This window comes from Eremomyces bilateralis (genome assembly GCF_010015585.1).
Source record: "Eremomyces bilateralis CBS 781.70 unplaced genomic scaffold P152scaffold_7, whole genome shotgun sequence".
NCBI classification, from domain to species: domain Eukaryota; kingdom Fungi; phylum Ascomycota; class Dothideomycetes; order Eremomycetales; family Eremomycetaceae; genus Eremomyces; species Eremomyces bilateralis.
Window position 1 is genome coordinate 670,150 of NW_022985073.1, and position 18,845 is coordinate 688,994.

Consider the following 18,845-nt stretch of genomic DNA (forward strand, 5'->3'; position numbering starts at 1 on the left):
TGAGATGGAGTGAAGCTAGTTTGCTATCAGATGCACGTGTCATCTCACTGCTGAACACCAGCGTCCACCTAAAATGACCAAAGTATGGTTCGATTCGCAGCGGAAGCCTCTAACAAGGCCTCCCAAGCCAGGCACAGCATCGGAGCCGGACAGGAACGTTCCGGTGTGCCGATTTTGGCCGACAAGCCAAGCACTGTATCTGGGGTTGACATTGCCCCCGCGACACCTCATTCAGTGACATGTCTGGGACATTGTGGTCCCCTGCCAACATAGCCAGGTCTAGAATTTTGGGGACCCGACGGGGAGTGAGCGTGCCACTGCAGTGTGACGGGCGCTGACTGATGTGCATAGGGCTGAAGCATTGTCTCTTCGACTTACTTGCGTTGTTGAGTCTGCTGTGGCACCCAAAGTATCAGTGATTGGGGCATCGGTTCTTACGAAGACTGTTTCACCAGCTCTAGTCCATCGATTGGCTACAAGATGGCCGACACAATAGCCTAGGCGAAGACGAATTGTATCTAGAGATCCACATGCACAAGTTGGCGTGCATAAACGAATTTTGAATCTATCTGATCATTATCCGGTACTAGCCACACTAGTGCCACTAGGGGCAGAACCTGAAGCTCTCATGGCTGATTGCTCACCAATTGTCCCAACCCAAAACGACTGTACAAAATGGCTAACTAGGCATCCGCATCATCTGGAAATTTCCATCACAGGCTCAACATTGCAGTCAGCAACAGAAACAAATGAGGATACATAGCAAGAGTTATCAAAACACCCCCAGAGATCCTATCATCGCAGAGAACGCCGCCTTTTTGTTGAATCCGACTATGGGATTGACCAGTCCTCCCGTCAACACCACCAATGCAATTACGTCAAGTCGTTCACTGAGCGCCATTCAACAGACCACCGTCAACAGTCAGTCAATTTCGCTCACTCGGACTGCTGCTTCGCAGCTCCCGTTGCACTAGACTTCTTCACTTCCCCGTGCAAAATACCGAGTAACCTTCTTAGTCGATCGGCATTACTCGGCGGGTGATCTTCTGTGTCGTCCTTGGTGAGCACTTCAATAGTCCGGCGAAGCTTCTCGTACGCAGCGCTTAATTCAGCGTGGTCTGACTCTAGCGTATTGTATTGCTCTGTCAGGGCGGCCAGTTGACCTTCGAGGTCGCGAGCATGCTTTTCTTTTCGCTCGCGGAAGGCACGCTGTGCAGCACGATTTTGAGCTCGTCGTCGCTGATTCCTCAGGTAAGCTTTTGGTTCCATAGAGGAGAAGAACTGCTTCAGTAACAAAAAGGGGGACTTACTCCGCTTGTCGCATGAGACTTTCCGGTTTGGGGACTATAAGCTGACTCGATGATAGGCATCCTTGGACTGCATTGGTAGGAACTCTCATCTGCCGAGCTCATTTCGCTGGGTGTCACGCCGACGCCGTAATTGAAACTGGCTAGCTCGTCGACAACAGGGCCGAAAGGAGGCACTGTGTACATGGGTAGAGCAGGGTCAAACTGAAAATGCGTCTTGTCAGTATGCGGTCAAGCATCATTATCCTCATCTGGAAGTCTTACTGAAGCTGGGTAGGACATGCGTGGGGCATATGAAACATAATCCTGAGGACTGTTCACAGGTGTCGAACCAGCTGTATACGCGCCTTGGGAAATCCAATAGTCATATGATTGGGATTCCATAGCGTTTGAAATAGAAAGTAGGCGAATTGGGATGTCTCTTCTGAGAATTTTCTGCTAGAGCGAGGATTTGCGCGGTACACGGTCACTGCTTCGCGAGTGTATGGCGAGGTCGTCTTTACTAAAGTCGATGTGCGAACAAGCTTCAGTTAAGCAAATGCCAAGTCAAGTTGATGTTCAAAGGAGTTGGTTGTCAGGTGGAACAACTATCAAGAAACTGCGGATATCAAGTTTGAAGAGGGAGAAAAAGGATGATCGACCTTGGGGTGTGGTCGAACTTATAGCTCCGGCTGTCCTTTTCCGTCCTCATCTGCCTCTGGATCACTCGTGATTAGGATGATGGTGCATTGCATTAGCCGCAGATACAGCTTAAAGGCAGGGAGTCTTTCATAAATTGGGATTGGTAACGGCCATGCACAGCAACTAAGGTAGCCTACCCGAGCTCGACAACGGTCTCCTCGAGCATGATTACGTCGGTCACGTATTGAACATCTGGCATGCAGACTACAGGAAGTCGAGCATGGATTTGCCTCTTCCCTGCATTCTGGGACCAATGGATCGCCTATCAGCAAGTACAGGTATTAGCAGGGTTCAGCCCTGATTCAAGTTCCGCAGCGGAGCAAGAGATCGAAATGGCACTACCAAACGTGTTAAGATCGAAGACCACGTTGGGATCCAACTCCTAGACCTGAGTAATGGAGAGAAGCCACAGGTGGATTGGCGGAGGCAACTGCTCCAATATTTCTAAATAAGGATTCGTTTGGTAAATCTTTTACCAATGTGGGCATTATAGGCACAGTCTGAGGTATTCCAATTCCATCAGATCCCCTGCTTGACCACAGAATGTTTCCTACCGAACGGAACCGGCATTTACCATGGATTAGTCGCTTCAGACGGTGAGAGCTGCATACCCAAGTCTCAAAGGTATAGTTTATCATATTTTCTCCGCTCACAAAGGACAAATGCCTCCTAAATGCACTCTACAGCCACGACATGGGACCTAGATACCTCATAAGTCATACCACTAACCACACCACGTCCCACCGACTAAGGTGCGATCTCCGTCCATTTCCTACCCTGGTACTGGAACGCCCTACGGCCTACATGCATCCCCCAGCCTTCCAGGTGCATCTTGCAAGCGTCCCCCAGCTACCGATAGGCTTTTGGGGTTCTCTCTTGCAGTAAGGCTGGTTGATGACTCCGCGAACGATGCCAGCCGGCACTCTAAGTGCCGTCTGGATATTTTCTATGACATCCTAGATATGCAGGAAACGATGGCGCGAGCAAGAGTTTAGCCGGAATTGTTATTGAAGAGTGGTATGTTTCACTAGACGGCTAGTTATTAACAACGTCCACAGAAACAGAACAACCAACAGGATACGAAGTGCTCCTATAATTCAGGTACGAGACTCCATCGCATCGGTACCTTAGCGCTCAAGGCTTTGGCACGCCACTCCCGATATGTCTGTGGGACAACTCTCTCACAAGCTACTATGAATAGCCTATTGAGGATGTCGGTTTAGGTACTAGTACGGAATACTTCCGTATTTCAGCGCCACAGTGAATTGAAATTACCACCTCCTAGACCGCAAAATATTGTATACTTACCAGGTGAAAGGTCTCTGGTTCAGCGATTTTCCCGGCGCATCTTAGTTCTTCAATAATCCATCAATCGCCCTTCGACACGACTACTTGGAAGTTGGATGACTACTCGGAGCGAGCCACAAGCTCAAAGGTGGCAGGGGGGCAGAAGGGAAAGACTAGCCTAATTGGGGTATTGATAATTGCGGCACTTCATCCCGGACGGGAAGGACGATTTGCGAACACCACGCACCAAACCGGAGGACATGAGCTCTCTCCCCCGTAGGGCCCCATGATCACGAGGTCAGCAGAAGCACGAGCAGGGATTGCATTGCCCTACTCAGTACTCCAGGCAGGTTTGTCGTGCGGTAGTTCCCACGCCTGAGACTACATACGTCCGGAACTCCGGGTTTTCGAGAAGGATTCTAGCGTGTTGGCGTGCATGGTGGTCGTTAGGGCGGAAGGTTTTGACGCGATTGATATGATAGATTGCGAAGAAGGCGATCTGTTGTACGGAATACACACTAGGACATCCGTTCGGGCGACTATCATGCTATGTGCAAGAAGGAGGTGAAGTTATAGTATAACTAACGCTGTCCTCATTCGGATGTTCCCACATGTAATGGATTATGTTAGCTCCTTGCTGCTGCCATTGAATTTCCTCCAGCGGCCCTGTTGGGCGAGAATTCGGTATCACAGTCCTTATTCCTGATAAATGCGAAGTGGCAAGGCAACAGCACCCAGACCTCAAAAATGAGCGAAACTCGGGACTCCATCCGCCGGGATCCTTAATCGCTACACGATTATGCCTCAAGTTCCTAGTAATCGGTCCACATCAGGCATCGCGCCGAGTTACATCCCATTTCTCATTTCTAATAAGTAATATCGCATTCTAGCAAAGCAAATCACCCAAATCGCATCACAAACCACAGTTTCGACTATTCCTGCCCTCAACTTGAATTAAAACAGGGTCTTCGCGATCTAGAATTTCTCAGGCAGTTCTGGCCATCGGGGGCCCCTTAATCGCGCCGATCGGCCCCTGCCGAACGCCCGAACCCCTTGGATTTAAAGGGATAAAGGCGGGGGTGTCCACGACGAGGGAGCTTTGAAATCTTCAGATTTCAGATGCAATTCATTGTTTCAATTATGAAACTGCTCCGGTAATAACGGGGACATCATCCTTATTAATGCGCCTAACTCGCCTTCTAAACCATAAATATCATTAGGCAAACCAAGTGGGTTCGCAAAGTGAGATCAATTCAAAGCATGTATCCATCCACCAGTCAACATTGAGTTGTGTCGCGTTCATCTCCTATCTAATTCCTATGCAGTGCTCTAGGGTTCATTCTGGCGACCGTCCAGGTGATACGATTTAGCTTAAACTCCCATACTAGTCGTCGAAAAAATGTGCCTTATTAGCAGCATCGGAAGGGAAATGATGCCGCGGTGGGTGTCTCCAAAGGTTCACTTTCTGGGAAACAAACGATGCCGCCCCAAAGCGGCACTTGCCACTAATTGTCCAGGGGGTTTCGACTTATTCGCATGAAGGAATTATCATTCCAGAGACATGGCAATTACGACACTCCTAATCAGGTTGCAGCTTCGAAGGATCGCGGTGTGAACCAGGGACACTGTCTGGGCAGAGGAGGGATGTGCGGGTTGTTTGCCGACCGATGCCGTTCTTCCTTTGCCCTATTACAATTACACGATGCCTTCACAAGTATGCAAGCCCTGGCTTGCCTCCTCCATTCATCACCGGAGTCAATGCCGCCGTGAGTACTCCGCGCGCGTCATGGGCTCATTTCTTCATGATAATCTGTACGATTTGTGCGTAAGTACGGAGGTCCATTTCAAAAGTTATTGCTCGCCAAGAAAGGGGCTTGATTATATAAGCCGTTCGAAAGCCGATAGCACGGGCAGTAGGGTGTCTAGCCAACGGGCGGGTACTACGCGCGGTAAATCGAATGCCCGGCGCCCTTGCCTCGAATTAGGCTCTATAAGACTTAAAATAAATGCCCAGTTGATAGGCAGTCCAGTGCCCGTGGCATAGGCTCTCGAAACTGCTTATATAATCACGCCACTTCCCTGGCGAGCAATAGCTTTTGAAATAGACCTCCGTACCTAGGTACCTATTCCTACACGTTTTATAATAGAAGCAACAGCCCAAGAAAAGACACGAACGATGTACCGCTGTCAGATTTCAGCCGTCAATAGTTCATGATGGCAAGGTATTTCCATTAACTCGACTGAAACGCGATTGGTTGAGTTGGGGATGATCTTCCCTCAACTCACAAAGCCAGTCTCGTATCAACCAAATCCTAAAACATCCTGGAGCTATTATTAACCCCAGCTCAGGTAATTAGAGAATTTGAGCAGGTTGAATATGGGGTTTAGCGATCTAGATCAACTCCGGTTAGACGTCCGGATTACCCGGAGTGGATTGTACAATAATGCGGGACCTAACCGTTAGAAGAGCGTGCCAACTTAGCCTTCCTCCCGACATGCGCTAATCCTGATCAGTGCAGTGTTAGTACTTTGTGCATGCAGGATGAAGCTTGGACGACGAGAACAGCATGCGGCTCGGCAAGTTCAACGACAGTCGATAGGAAACAATGCCCCACTTCGGCATTTGAACGTCACCGACACTGGCGTGATAGGATTGGAGCACCACAGGAACACAACAGGAGCAATTCCATACTACCATGGAGGGCGGAGGCACCTGGGTACGCATGCAGTTCATCCTGCAACAATCAGACCACTCCCAAGTCCACGAGCGTCTCGGCTTTATCTCGCCAAGGTTTGTAAGGCTGAACGTAGGTTAGTTAGCGGGGATTGGAAATTGAGAATCGTAGTCCCTGTAGGGCGATACACAGCTGCCACTGAAACGACTGAGATTGCTTGAGTACCTCCCTATCAAAAGATAGCTCTCTGAAGATGCAGTGTTGTTATCTGTTCTTCCTAGAGTACTTGCAGCTCGTCCTTGTCAGTACCCGCAGTCACGCGGTTATAGATCTATGAAAACTTTCCATGTACGAATATTAGTAATTTAAGTACATGAAGTCTGCAGTCGATATCGCCCTGTTTATCAAAGTCTGATTATGGTCAACCAGAGATCAAAAGGACAACATTACCCACCGGCTATATGCAATCGCGAAAGTGCTTCCTCAGAGATATTGCTCATGGACTTATCTCAAGGCCCTGCCATACCCATGAGCTAGACTTTCCTTGAGATTTGCACGGATCAAGGGTTCTTGTGACGAGTTCCTTGTTACTACCATATGGTTCGATTAGTGTTGAACGACTTTGTTAGAGCTACTAAGTCGACACCATCACCGCTTCGCTTTGGGATTGCTTGTTCTCTATAGGCGGCCGATGATTACAATCGATGACAGCTTGCTGTAGAGAAACCGCTATGTATGATTGGATTGACCGCATAATTCATCCAACGCCGATACGGAAAGCCCGCAGAGCCGGGAAATTGTTAGTAACAGTGCCAAACAAAAAAGACGGGATAAAACAGGTTAATGCAAAGGCAGATATGAGACATCTGAGTCTCTAATGATCTGCACAGGGAGTTCAAATATCGTTTGATGCCGGACGATAGACTCGTTTTCCATGGTTCAACCCGTAAGTCATGGAGGAGCTCGAATCACACAAGAATTCATGGAAATTTTAATCGTAAAATGCCTAGTTGAAAGCATAACCTTGACTGACGTACCCATGTTCGATATCCATCCCCTGCAGACCCATGGATGTCCTTTCCTGCTCTCTTCTAGACTTCGTGCTATGTCATCGAGCATTGAAATCATGCGGACAGCCGACATTTAGGCGCAATGAAGACGCCACGTCCCGGCATGTCTTCTTCGTACCTCAGTATTTGCTTTCGAAGCTCGCCCCAAGACCATACAACCCTTTGACCAAGCCTAAGACAGCCTCGAATGTTGGATCTCCTGGCTCTTTCTTAGTGGCTCTTTTGGTGATGATCGTCGCTTCCACATCTGGCACCTTCCAGTCCTTTAATGTGGTTTTGAGGTCTAGCGACTCGACCAGATCTAATATGGCCTTCCCTACGGCTTTCGCATCGGCAATGTCATCCCCACTGCGTGGGCGCCCAATGTAAGGGAGCATTCTGGCGATCTGGGCTGCGTCCGCGGGGTTAGACTCTGCCTTTAGCTGTACAACGTGACCAAGCGTCAGGCATGACGTGAAGCCGTGGGGGATGGAGTATGGTGAGCCGAGTGCGTAGCCGAGGACATGACTAAGGCCGAGTGGGCCAGAGACATTAAGGCCCAGGAATCCGAGCGAGGCAAAGGCGCCGAGTTGAAGGTGCGTGATGGTCTCCTCGTTGCGAGGATCTTGTTTATACTTCGGGAGGTATGTAAATAAAGTTGAGATCGCTGATAGACACATCTGGCGAGCAGGAATCTCCGTCGCATTTGGATGATACATGAGTTCGACGGCGTGGTCGATTGCGCGGAAGCCGGTGGAAATCCAGAGTCGTGGCGGTGTCTCCAGAGCGAATATAGAGTCATATATGACCACACGGGGTGCCAGTGCGGGATCACTGACGGCTATCTTGAGGCCGTGTTCATTGGAGTAGCCGCCATTCATTGTGCATTCCGCAGCACTTAGCGTCGTGGGAATAGTGATGTGGAACAAGTATTTTCCCAGCTTCTCGTTCACACGGTAAGAAATTGCCTTAGCCGAATCGATCGGGCTCCCGCCGCCGACACTGATGATTGTGTCGATATTCGGATCCTCGACCACACGGTCGGTTGCCTGGTCCAGTTGAGCTACGGGAGCATGCTGCTTGATGTCCGCAAATGTCCCGGCATGGTTCGCACCAAGCAAGCTTTCAACCTGTTTAATGAGGCCGGTCTTCGTAGCCAGCGAAGAACCGGTTATGATGAAAGCTTTCGACTTCGGTGATGGAAGGGCATTGACTAATTGCTTCGACACGGAACCCGATCCATAATACAATTGCTGCAACTGTGTCGGCTTCCACAGCCCAGACGAGGTATTCGTTGTACTCGCCATTGATTCACCAGGCATTGGGTTATGCTTTATTATTGGCAGTAACAGTTTTAGTGAGAATGGGAAGTTCTCAACCCCGAGGCAAACAGGAAGTCAACGGCAATTGCGGAGCAGTGTTGCACGGCTTGGTAAGCTGTGTGACTTCAATCCGAGGTCCAATAAAGCGGGTGAGAATTGGTGAGACTAATCACTAAAGTAAAAGTAACATGAACATTTGTAGACTTTTTGTTGTCTTCGAAACAGTATAATCGGTAAAAGGAACGACGGCAAGTTGACCGCCAGAATGCCAGAATGGCCGCCTCGGCCGCCTCGGCCCACCGTGCACGCTCATTGGTCGAAACCCTTCATCCGAAGATTTCCCGGCCGCTCTGCCCAATCCGCCTGCTTCGACGTCACATATAAAACGCGCATTCCACCATTCCTTCTTCTGCCGTTTTATTTCGTCGCTCTCGTCGTCTTCCCCTTCCTTCTCCTCTCAAACCCCCCAACTACTGCGGCGACCGAGAATCCACGACCGCTCTTCATTCTTCGCTTGCTCCCTGCTCCCCCTGCGTCTCTGGTTTTCGCTGCGTTCCCTAGCCGCCGCCCTCCCTCCGGATCGCCGTCCCAAATGTTGCACTCTGTCTATACAGCGCTGCGGTCTCTTCTGCCGGTCATTTCATTCTGGAGGAACTCGTCTGCCTGGATCACCAGGTACACCTCCCGTTTCCCTAGACCGTTTCTCTCACTCTCGAGCGTGGGACTGACTCTCTCCCAGAATCCGAATCCGAATCCAACCTCCTCCCTCTCCATGCTCCTGCCCAAGTTCAGCAGATGGCCGACCATCTCGCGCACGTCCCGCTCGCGAGCTCGGAGTGGCCCACACACACCCCGGCATTGGGGGCCGCTGATCCCGTTCGGCCACGCCGAGTTCAGCGCCTGAGTCCACCGTCACCCTCAATCCGAGTCATGGAAGTCGGTCACAAGGTCCACGGCTTATAACGATCCTAGATCCCTGTATCATTGTTTTCGTCGCTTTGCTACCTACGTGGCATTGTCGGACTCGTGGGCTGAGCCGGTCTGGATGAGGCGGAGATGAGGGAGGAAAAGCAAGGCAACGGCGAGGCGAGCAGTGGCGGTCGCGGTCATGCTCAAGGAGGGCCACGAGAGGACGAGAGGGCGAGACGGTGAGACGGTGAGATGCACACGCATGTTACTCTTCCCCCTTTAGCTCCTTGGCTTTCCGGAAGTGGTTGGTGAGTTGGAAATCTATCTGACACCCGGCGATCCCGAAGGATCTCCAAAAAAAAAACCTGCTCATCTCGCCTAGCCTGCTGAGCCCGCGTCTCAGGCAGCAGCTGGAGCGGTCGAGGGGATAGGTATGGTTGGAATGCAGGGGATTGAAAGAGGCGGAGGGACTCGCTCCAAATCTGGGACGTTATTGAATGATGACGCTGTCACCAGACACACCTGATGCAGCATGTATCACTGTTCTGTCCTAGAAAGGCCGCACCACCATCAGGCGCGAATCTCGGACTGAGTTTCCCGAGGGAGCGCAGCTCTTGTTCCGGTCCAAGATTGAGCTACCCTTTTCCGATCCACCGTTAGAAGCGGCAAGTTCGGAGGCTCAGCAGCTCCATGTTGCGCATTATCGCATGACGAGGGCTTTCGCGCCGCTGGAAACGCGCGATCCTTCAGGGGGACGAAGGCATAATGCGTGCCTCGTTGAAAGGCTGCAATGGTGCAATTCAGGATCGAGAAGGGGACACGTCAGCTCAGCCTCCTTCGCTCCGGTAGATGGGCGAGGAGGCGATATCATGCTTGATTGGCTTTCTGCGCTTCAGTCCTTCTACCTGGAAGACCGCTGCAAGTACTCCAGGAAGTGGGTATGCTCGTCTAGGGCTGGTGAGGGCATTTCATGCCTCCTGACCCTTTGATTGAATCGATGGCCTCGGTCCTGTCAGGCTCACTCTTCTCGCAAGATCCGATTTGGAAGCGCCGGGCCAGAGCTGGTGGATGATCCGCATACGGGCGAGCTGATAAACAAGGCGAGCCTGCTTCACGGCATAAAGGTTTCACTGCTTCCTGCTCCCTCCTTTCAAAGGTCAGCAACCCCCTCGCACCTTTTCAAGGGCCACACGCATTCAGTGAGAATTGCGCGAAAGCAGACATGGCGGTCGCTACAGCCCCTTATTCCTTCGATCCGCAACAATTGCGAATTCTGTCGCCCGATAACTTTCGCAATTATTCTAGCCCGCCAATGGGCCAGCAACCCGAGCGTCGGATGCCAAAAAGCGGATGCGGAGCTAATACCACTCCTGACATCTCTTCTAACGGCCCATGGACCGATATTGATGACATTCTGAAGGGCGAAGGCTTGGCCGGGCCAGAGCATACGCAGGAATCATTGTGCGAGGCATTCATAGGAAGCTGTACGGGTGAGTTCCCAGCGATGCTGCGCGAACAGCTTCAGAAGAGGACTATATACTAATCTCTCTTAGATGCAGCTATACTCATCGAAGACAGCGAATCGGGCACTGATTCCGAAGATGAGCTGCCTTCTCTAAACGCATTGCTTAGTGCGGGCTCCCGACCGGAAACCGGTGGGACGCCGGCCGCCGATGGATTCCGTGATTCGAGCTCGTCACAAGCGATAGAGAGCGGCGAAATTCCGCCGTCTGGAAAGAACGGCGAACCCTCTACTGGCGTCGGCATGTCCCGGAGCAGTAGCGACTTATGTGAGTCCGCGTATCCCTTCCAGTGCTTCGTCTTACGCTAACGCAAATGGCAGCCAACTACTGTACTATAGACGACGACCTCTCAGTAGCGGACCATACGCGACTGCTATTTGAGAGCCTCGTTCAATCTACCGAAACGGCCGAATCTGGCAACCAGCAACCTTCAGGTATGGCCTCGCCGCGCTCTAGAATAGGCATGACCCGACTAACAGAGCAAACGGATGGCATCGCCGATGAAAACCACGACCTTGAAATCAATCTGTCGTCCCTTGAACAAAGGAAGCGGAACGGTTCCTCCTCCTGCACGACCCATCCACCGATCTCGGTGCTGCGCCCGACGCTAGATCACAACATCAGATAGACCGGCAGCCATTAGAGGAGCAGCGTCCAGCGAAGCGACCGAGACGGTCTCGTTCCGGCGAGGCGCCACCATCCGTCGCCGCTGTCCACGATACTGGGCTTGACTGTTCAGGGCGGCGCGAGACTCCACCCATATATCATCGTGTAGGGAAGGAACGACCGGTCTCTGCCAATGCCGAGACATCTCCCCAAGACGGTGATAAGAGCGGCGCAGCGGATAATAAAGGAAGTGCGCGAAGCGAGCACATAAACCGCGACCGCTCTAGCAACCGTGGGCTGACCAGCACTGGCCTACGACCGGCTTCGTCTCCCCGTGTAATGAGAGCGTACCAGCGACGTGAGACCGACGATCCGATTCGCGAGCATAGCCAGCTAGGAGACACTGCTGATTATGGTCGCGGCTGTGGCGGTGACACAGACGAAGAGCATGCCGTGGATAACAACTATAGAACAACGTCGCCGGGACCGCCACTGGCGCGAAGGAATCGAGGCAAGATCCAGCGCAGAGGTCGACCGTTCCAGTCGGATGCTGGGAGGAACATACCCACGCTCGCACGGGATCAGCGGATTCCACGCTGCTTGAGCAGCCCGCATCCCGACTCCTCAGCAGCCAGAAGCGACGATCGAGGCCCTCGGTACAGCCACGAGAGCGTACCTTTCACCATGGCCCGGCACAATATAACCGACACTTCTCTTCGTCCAACGGCGGGGGACACTTTCCTAGCAGCTACGATCAAGATCGATAGCAACACCAAGGCGATTTCTTGCGGCATGTTACTCACGCTTCTCGAGAGAATCCTAGGCCATACAACGAAAGTACAAGACATGACGCTCAAACCGCTCTTAGAAGGCCAATGGCTGCTGACCGGTTTCCTGTGCAGACCTTGCATCAATGTCGTCGCCACCACGCAGTGCGAGACTACGCCAAACTGGCGAAGGAGTGCTGCCTCGGGGACCGACTCGGAAGATGACGGTAGCGTCGGCGGGAACGATAGTAGCGTCAGCGACTATGGTATCGAGGACGATAATTACATCGGTCAGGGCGTACATGGGCGAAGGAATCGGCGCTGGGAGCCTTTGGAGGATGAGCGCTTGCGGGCGTGCAGAGTAGAGGGAAAGTCATGGGAGTGGATCTCGAAACAGTTCCCGGGTAGGACGCCGGGCGCCGTGTGTACCCACTGGCACACGATAAAAAGGTCACGGGAAGGAGTGGATGAGGCAACGGATCCTTAGCGCTACAGTGATGAACTGGATGCCCACATGGCGCGGGAGATGCTTGGTTCTTCTTCTGATCCATCGATAGGATTGACTCTTAATTTCTGCAATACTGTTTGCAATTTCCATTTAGGAATGCAAAATTGGGGTGTCTTGGCGAATTGTGAGGAAGTTGCGAAATTTCGAATGGGGTCCACGGAAGCGAGAAGGATTTGCACTCGATATGGGCAGATATTTGACGTGGAAAAGAGCTATCAGTCGAGACTTCAATTCAATATAATACTCCATTCTCCAAACCTCTCCGCTTTGCCACTTTCTTTTCTTCTCGTGTTTGCCTGTTCCTGCCACCGGCGCACTTCTTGCCACAACGTCATGATAAACGAGGAAATGGACAACCTTTCCTGGCCCACATTCTTGATTGACCTTGTAGAAGTATTGATACGTGATTGATTGATCTATCTAGGAGTATGGGAGGCCTCGGAGGAATAGGAGGTAACCACACATTATACTAGCCGTATTGGGATGTCACCTGACTCCCAACCTCTAGAGGATGGTTGATATCCAACAAATTAGAGCTCGAGAGGTGAGTATTCCGCTTTGGCTGGTGCCGGATTGTGTCGCATTACGCGGGGATGATGATCAAGCAAGGTCGATGCTTAAGCTCAGTTACTGCAGAGACACGATGCAAGTTGTTATTGACGATTCCCATTGTCTGGAAGAGATCTAGCTAGCAAGGCAGTTGAAGATAAAGCTAGATATATAGGAAAGGACTGAGGAGTCCTGATTAGGCTTAGCCTAGGGGTACTGGGCAGCGATTGGAATGTTGCGTGGCATTGGAAATCAACAGGGGCATTTTGCGACAGATTGACCAACACGGCGAACCGCGTATTCCGTCCAAGACCGCCCTCCGGAAAGTGAATGTTCTTGCATTATCTGACGGTAAATTTGGAAAATTTCGTTTAGATTTACTAGAGGGAATTGGATAACTTACAATGTAATCGTTCCATATCACTTAGTAATCCACCAACCTCATAGTTAGTTATTTAGTTAGTTAGTTAGTTAAGTGCCATATTTGTGAAGGTTGTCAAAAGATTCATCTCTACCCTTCATCTTGCAGAGAACCGTCCCTTTCCCCACACGCTACCCCGGAATCCTACCAGTGCCCTGGAATACTCCCCCGGAATACTATGGAGGTGGCGGTGCCGGTGCCCATGGTGCCAAGCGCTAGATCCGGATCTAATCAATCTAACAGTAGGGTTGATGCCACCTCGTCCAATCACTCGTCCATTTTGACGACCATACTAGACGACAACTCCATACTACTTCTATCCGTCCTAACTAATGATTTTAGGTAGATCACTGCACCGCCGGCCGGTATACCGCGCTTCGATGTGCAACTTTGGCCGAACCGATTACACGGTGCATCTGGCCGGCTTGGCGACTCTGCACACGCAGATGGAAACTGCATATGCTCAGCTCTATTTAAACCCACAGGATACTACGATCTTCACGCCATAAGTCCCTCATTCTCTTCTAATATCATCACCCAACAGCGAAGAAACAAGTACGTGCGACTCGACCTCTTTTGCTACCACAATGTCAGACAAGGAAGCTGGCCAGAGGGCAGACCACCTGGAGACCACTACCGGCGACAACGCCAGCGAGATAATCAAGCAGACAATTACCGTCGACACGTTGCACAATGATGAGGCAATGAAAGTGCTCGGGAACGCAAGGACCACTGACGCCGTTGACTGGGACGAAGATGAGGAACGGAGGCTCGTTCGCAAACTGGATTGGAAGTTGATGCCACTGCTCTTTCTGACATTTGGACTCCAATTCTACGACAAAGCATTGTTGTCTTCAGCAGTAAGTATCAGTGCCAATTATTATGGAAAAACGGTTTAAGATTTCACATACAGGCCCTTTTTGGAATGCGAGAGGACCTCAACCTAACCGGAAATCGATACAACATGTCTTCTTCCATCTTCTACTTGGGATATATTGCTGGTGCACTACCCACAGCGCTACTAGCACAACGATTCAAAGTCGAACGTGTTGCTGCGGGTCTCATCTTTGTTTGGGGCGCTTGTTGCACTGCCGCTGTTGGAGCTCGTAACTTCCAAACCTTGTACATCCAACGCTTCTTTCTTGGATTTTTGGAGTCTGGCATCTCTCCAATCTTCATGGTTATGGTGTCGAGCTTCTACAAGAAGGACGAGCAGGCATGGCGCCAGGGAATATGGTTTTCGGCCAGTAGGCTCTCAGCAATGTCCCAAGTTCGGAGAGTTCCACTAACAGTTTCTCAGGTGCTTTTATCAGCGTGCCTGGTCCACTTATCAACTATGGACTTGGACACATCACAGGCTCCCTTGCGCCGTGGAAATATATGTTCATTGTGGCAGGATGCCTCACAATGCTGTGGAGCATTGTGGTGTACTTCTTTATGCCACCAGATCCAATCCGAGCAAAGGGATTTACAGAAAGGGAGCGGTTCATCCTCGTCGCACGATTGCGATCTAACAACACGGGTGTCCGCAATACTCATTTCAAGGCCGCACAACTTATCGAAACCTTGGCCGATCCACGATTTTTGCTCACGTTTGCTATGGCATTCTTGATTTTCATTGTCAATGGCCCGGTTTCAACCTTCATGCCACTCATCATTGCCAGCTTTGGCTATAGTGGTTTCAACAGCCTACTTCTGTCGATACCAGTAGGTGCATTTGGCGGTGTCAGCGCACTTGCGTCAGCCTATTTGGCCCATCGTGTAGCTAGGCGCGGATGGAGAACATGGGTTATGATCGCGTTCCTAATTCCAGCCATCGTTGGTTCTGTTCTCTTGTGGCAAGTCGAGAGGAAGCATCAAGGGCCATCCCTCCTAGGTATCATCCTGTTGGGAGGGTTTGCTTCCCCATATGGTATCCTTATGGGTATACAGACTGCCAACACTGCAGGATATACCAAAAGATCGGTCACTGCTGCTGGTATCTTTGTGGGTTACTGCCTGGGTAAGTACGATCATGGTCGACATTTCCCACCGCTCCGGCCATCCTCCGCTCCCCAATGCTCGAGATTACTATACTCCAGAGACAGCTAACCAACTTTTCAGGCAATTTCACTGGCCCACTTCTATTCAAACCAGAAGATGCTCCTGGATACGCACCAGGGTTCTTGAGTGTTTTAATAACGAGTATAGCAGCCGGTGTCCTGGCCGTTGGATACAGATATATTTGCGTTTGGGAAAATCACAAACGCGACAAATCCGGTGTTGCGGAGGGCTTTGAGCATGCTTACGACGATGATGTCACGGACATAAAGGTATGTAGAATGTCTGTGAATCTGTTAGAACTCGATGCTAAGGAATGCAGAATCCACAATTCAGATATAATATCTAGCGTGGGAAGTGTGCGCTCGATATACCGAGAACATAGAATTCTACCTATCACCAGCGATGCTTCGCGTAATTTGTCGTTGCTGGGTTAGTTGCTCCGTGTTGGCCGAAGGGTTCTCCCAAAGGATTCGAGAGTTCTGTATATACGCACTCTATCTCGTTGAAAACGGTTTTGATTGAGCCATAAAGCTCCAGACCCCATTCTAAATTGAAAGCGCATCGAGGTAGACGTTCACGGGACAGTGAGGTTTTGCTGTCGCAGGGCCAACTGGAGTGTCATTTCCGTGAATAGTATGGGTTGCAAGTAACCCGTCAATTAAGTTATCAACGATCGAACAGGTACAGGCGATGGCCTGTCTCGATTACTTGGGCATTATACAGATCGTTGGTTCTTGGCATCTAGCCTTCAGTGACAACCTCTGTGGTTTGCGCATAGGCTCCGACCATCTGGCATACGACCTAATATTGACATTGATGATTGACTTAGATTAAGGAACTTGTACTGTATTCTATATGACTAAAACCTAGAAATATCGGGTGAAGAAGTAAATGCGGAGAGCATGGAAAGCCACGAAACTATAACCGGGTAGCTATATCGATGATTCCAACCATCAGTGCTGGAATGCAGCAAGGTCTTGAACTTTTTCATGCGCTTCCATCCCAACTGTACCGGTGAATGCATTCTCGGAGCCCGGAAGATTTTGTTGTGCTCGCTCACTATTGAATGTTGCGGACGGCTTTTTTCCAGCGACGATGGAAAGGATCTCCGCCACGTCTATGGTGTCCGCTGAGGCGCTCTCTGGGCATCGCCAGGCAACATGGTCGTCCGGTCGGACTAAGACTGCATCTCTTTCCCATACCTTTCGTGCAGCTCTTTCCTTTGGAAGGTGCACCGACTTCAGTGGCACGCCCTGCACAGATGCAACGGTTGAAAACGCTTGAAAATAGGCCGCTTCGGGTGTGAAATCGACCAGGGTGTACTCGTTTCCGGTGCCGAATAAGTCGAAGATGCTTGTCTGGCCGTCAGAGAGAAAGAGATGTGGAGCGCGGGCACCGGGCCACGTCGAGGGGACATAGTGCTTGTAGTTCCATGTCGGCTCTGCTTTCGGATCCTCGCTAATAACCGACGGAGAGTTGTTGTACCTGTACCCCAACTCAATACCGTGATCCGTGTTTTCTCCGTTGTGTGCTGCAACATGCTCAGAAATTTTGGCTCTCAACGCTGCTCCGTCGTCCGAATCTAGAGAGGCCATCTTTGGTACCGCAAGGCACCATTGACGGTAGGTGTGATGTACCATTTGGTGGACTCCAGAACGCTCGATATTCCTCGCAGCGACAGGTCGTCGTTCGGCTTCATAAGAATCCAGGAGATGCGGCCCTCCGTGGCCACGTACAACTGCTGCAATTTTCCAGCCAATGTCGAAACTGTCTCCCACCGCCGTGTTCATGCCATAACCGCCGGTTGGAATGTTCTGATGCGCCGCATCTCCAGAGATAAATACCCGTCCGCCGCTTGACGTGTAATTATTCGCTAGATAAATGTTTGGCCGCCAGAGGCTGGTGACCAAAACCTCATCGACTTTGATCTCAAATGGAGTGAGTTCACCACCAAGAGCGGTATATATGGCAGTGCAAGGGTCAATTTTAGAGACATCAGTGCCCAAGGGGACAGGGTTGTGGACCGTCCAAGTATCCTTCTCGTCTTGCGAAATGATGACTGAGCCGCTCGCAAAGAAGATATGCCAAAATTGCCCCTGCTGGTGCAAACGCGTCAGATCTCTTGACTTGAAATGGATGAGATGCATCGCGGCAGGTCTCAACTCGTAGTTAGCGATGAGAATGAAGAGATAGGTGGATATACTTACACAGGTCCGCCTTCTAACTTGCTTCCAATGGCGGTTCTGACTTTGCTCCCTGCACCATCGCATCCTATGACATATAAGGACCGAATGATATGCCGGATCCCTTCAGCATCGACCACGATGGATTCGACATAGGACTCCTTTTCGATCAAGCTTTCGAATTTCCAACCGAAATAGGTTTCGATGCTGGATGAGATTTGCAATTTAGGCTTCAACCAGGCTTCAAAGATTGCTTGAGAGCATCTCTGATACGGCTCACGTGGCATGGAACCGTCATTTTGCTCGCGTATCCGTGCCCGCCAGCTGTTCGGCGATGGAAGTTCCTTTTTGAGTTAATATTGGTACCGAACCCGAACAGGTTTATGCATTAACCTACCCATTTACCCATTATCTTGCCATTGTCAGACAGGCCAGTGCTAAAATTGACATTAAACGAGTAATCCTGAGGAACACCTAATGTCGTTTAAGCAGTTGTTCAGGGGGTTCAAAGTGGGTGTGGCCAGGAGAGCAGATCAGCGTTAGGGGAGAAGATAGACATACCAACGTCGCGAAGCCCTTGGTCTATACCGAGACGTTTCAAGATCTCCATACTCCTGCAGTTCGTAATGTCCATCTTTGGCCATTTAGTCGTGTCGAAGTTACGCTCGACCAACATGCATCGGGTGCCATTTGACGCCAATTGCAAAGCGGCAATCAGACCAGCCGGCCCAGCACCGACCACCAACACCGGTGCCTCATGCTCGACAGTTGCCTATTCGGTCAGTCGAGTCGGTTGCTTGCTTTGGGTTCGGGGGTGCCAACCATATTAAATTCTTCCTAGAATGAGTGTAGTGCGAAGACTACCCGAAGCGTTGTACGGAGGTCAGTGCCTTGATCCGAAAAACAAAAACGGCGAGTTCTATCAGATGGATTCGAGCACCTATATCTAGCGTGTCGTGAAGAGCCGGACAACCAGGTATAAACCCTCCAGGTTAGCCCGGCACCGGCGCGGAGT

At 50.8% G+C, this 18,845-nt stretch overlaps 6 protein-coding genes across 6 annotated transcripts; 3 read left to right on the forward strand and 3 right to left on the reverse strand.

Moving 5' to 3' along the window:
- Nucleotides 1-538: 538 nt before the first annotated feature.
- Nucleotides 539-1,691, reverse strand: P152DRAFT_506943 (uncharacterized protein; the record flags this gene model as incomplete). Its single annotated transcript, XM_033682507.1, has 3 exons — nucleotides 539-1,239; nucleotides 1,311-1,511; nucleotides 1,572-1,691. The coding sequence occupies 3 exons, from the start codon at nucleotides 1,689-1,691 to the stop codon at nucleotides 937-939; spliced, it is 624 nt and encodes a 207-aa protein (XP_033534974.1). The 3' UTR covers nucleotides 539-936.
- A 5,263-nt stretch (nucleotides 1,692-6,954) lies between these two features.
- Nucleotides 6,955-8,538, reverse strand: P152DRAFT_457703 (Dehydroquinate synthase-like protein). Its single transcript, XM_033679284.1, has one exon. It carries the CDS (start codon nucleotides 8,319-8,321, stop codon nucleotides 7,140-7,142), a length of 1,182 nt encoding a protein of 393 aa, XP_033534975.1. The 5' UTR covers nucleotides 8,322-8,538; the 3' UTR covers nucleotides 6,955-7,139.
- Nucleotides 8,539-8,564: 26 nt separating this feature from the next.
- On the forward strand, nucleotides 8,565-9,284 carry P152DRAFT_481446 (uncharacterized protein; the record flags this gene model as incomplete). Its single annotated transcript, XM_033681819.1, has 2 exons — nucleotides 8,565-9,007; nucleotides 9,061-9,284. Exons 1-2 carry the CDS (start codon nucleotides 8,587-8,589, stop codon nucleotides 9,282-9,284), a joined length of 645 nt encoding a protein of 214 aa, XP_033534976.1. The 5' UTR covers nucleotides 8,565-8,586.
- A 1,041-nt stretch (nucleotides 9,285-10,325) lies between these two features.
- On the forward strand, nucleotides 10,326-11,540 carry P152DRAFT_315563 (uncharacterized protein). Its single transcript, XM_033675184.1, has 3 exons — nucleotides 10,326-10,720; nucleotides 10,784-11,020; nucleotides 11,074-11,540. The coding sequence occupies exons 1-3, from the start codon at nucleotides 10,453-10,455 to the stop codon at nucleotides 11,379-11,381; spliced, it is 813 nt and encodes a 270-aa protein (XP_033534977.1). The 5' UTR covers nucleotides 10,326-10,452; the 3' UTR covers nucleotides 11,382-11,540.
- Nucleotides 11,541-13,909: 2,369 nt separating this feature from the next.
- On the forward strand, nucleotides 13,910-16,130 carry P152DRAFT_513591 (MFS transporter). Its single transcript, XM_033682807.1, has 5 exons — nucleotides 13,910-14,464; nucleotides 14,518-14,851; nucleotides 14,905-15,606; nucleotides 15,708-15,916; nucleotides 15,967-16,130. Exons 1-5 carry the CDS (start codon nucleotides 14,192-14,194, stop codon nucleotides 15,991-15,993), a joined length of 1,545 nt encoding a protein of 514 aa, XP_033534978.1. The 5' UTR covers nucleotides 13,910-14,191; the 3' UTR covers nucleotides 15,994-16,130.
- A 361-nt stretch (nucleotides 16,131-16,491) lies between these two features.
- On the reverse strand, nucleotides 16,492-18,743 carry P152DRAFT_481449 (uncharacterized protein). The gene is made up of 5 exons (XM_033681820.1): nucleotides 18,653-18,743; nucleotides 18,392-18,602; nucleotides 18,228-18,304; nucleotides 17,855-18,174; nucleotides 16,492-17,804 (listed from the first exon to the last, which is right to left on the reverse strand). The coding sequence occupies exons 1-5, from the start codon at nucleotides 18,653-18,655 to the stop codon at nucleotides 16,601-16,603; spliced, it is 1,815 nt and encodes a 604-aa protein (XP_033534979.1). The 5' UTR covers nucleotides 18,656-18,743; the 3' UTR covers nucleotides 16,492-16,600.
- Nucleotides 18,744-18,845: the final 102 nt, after the last annotated feature.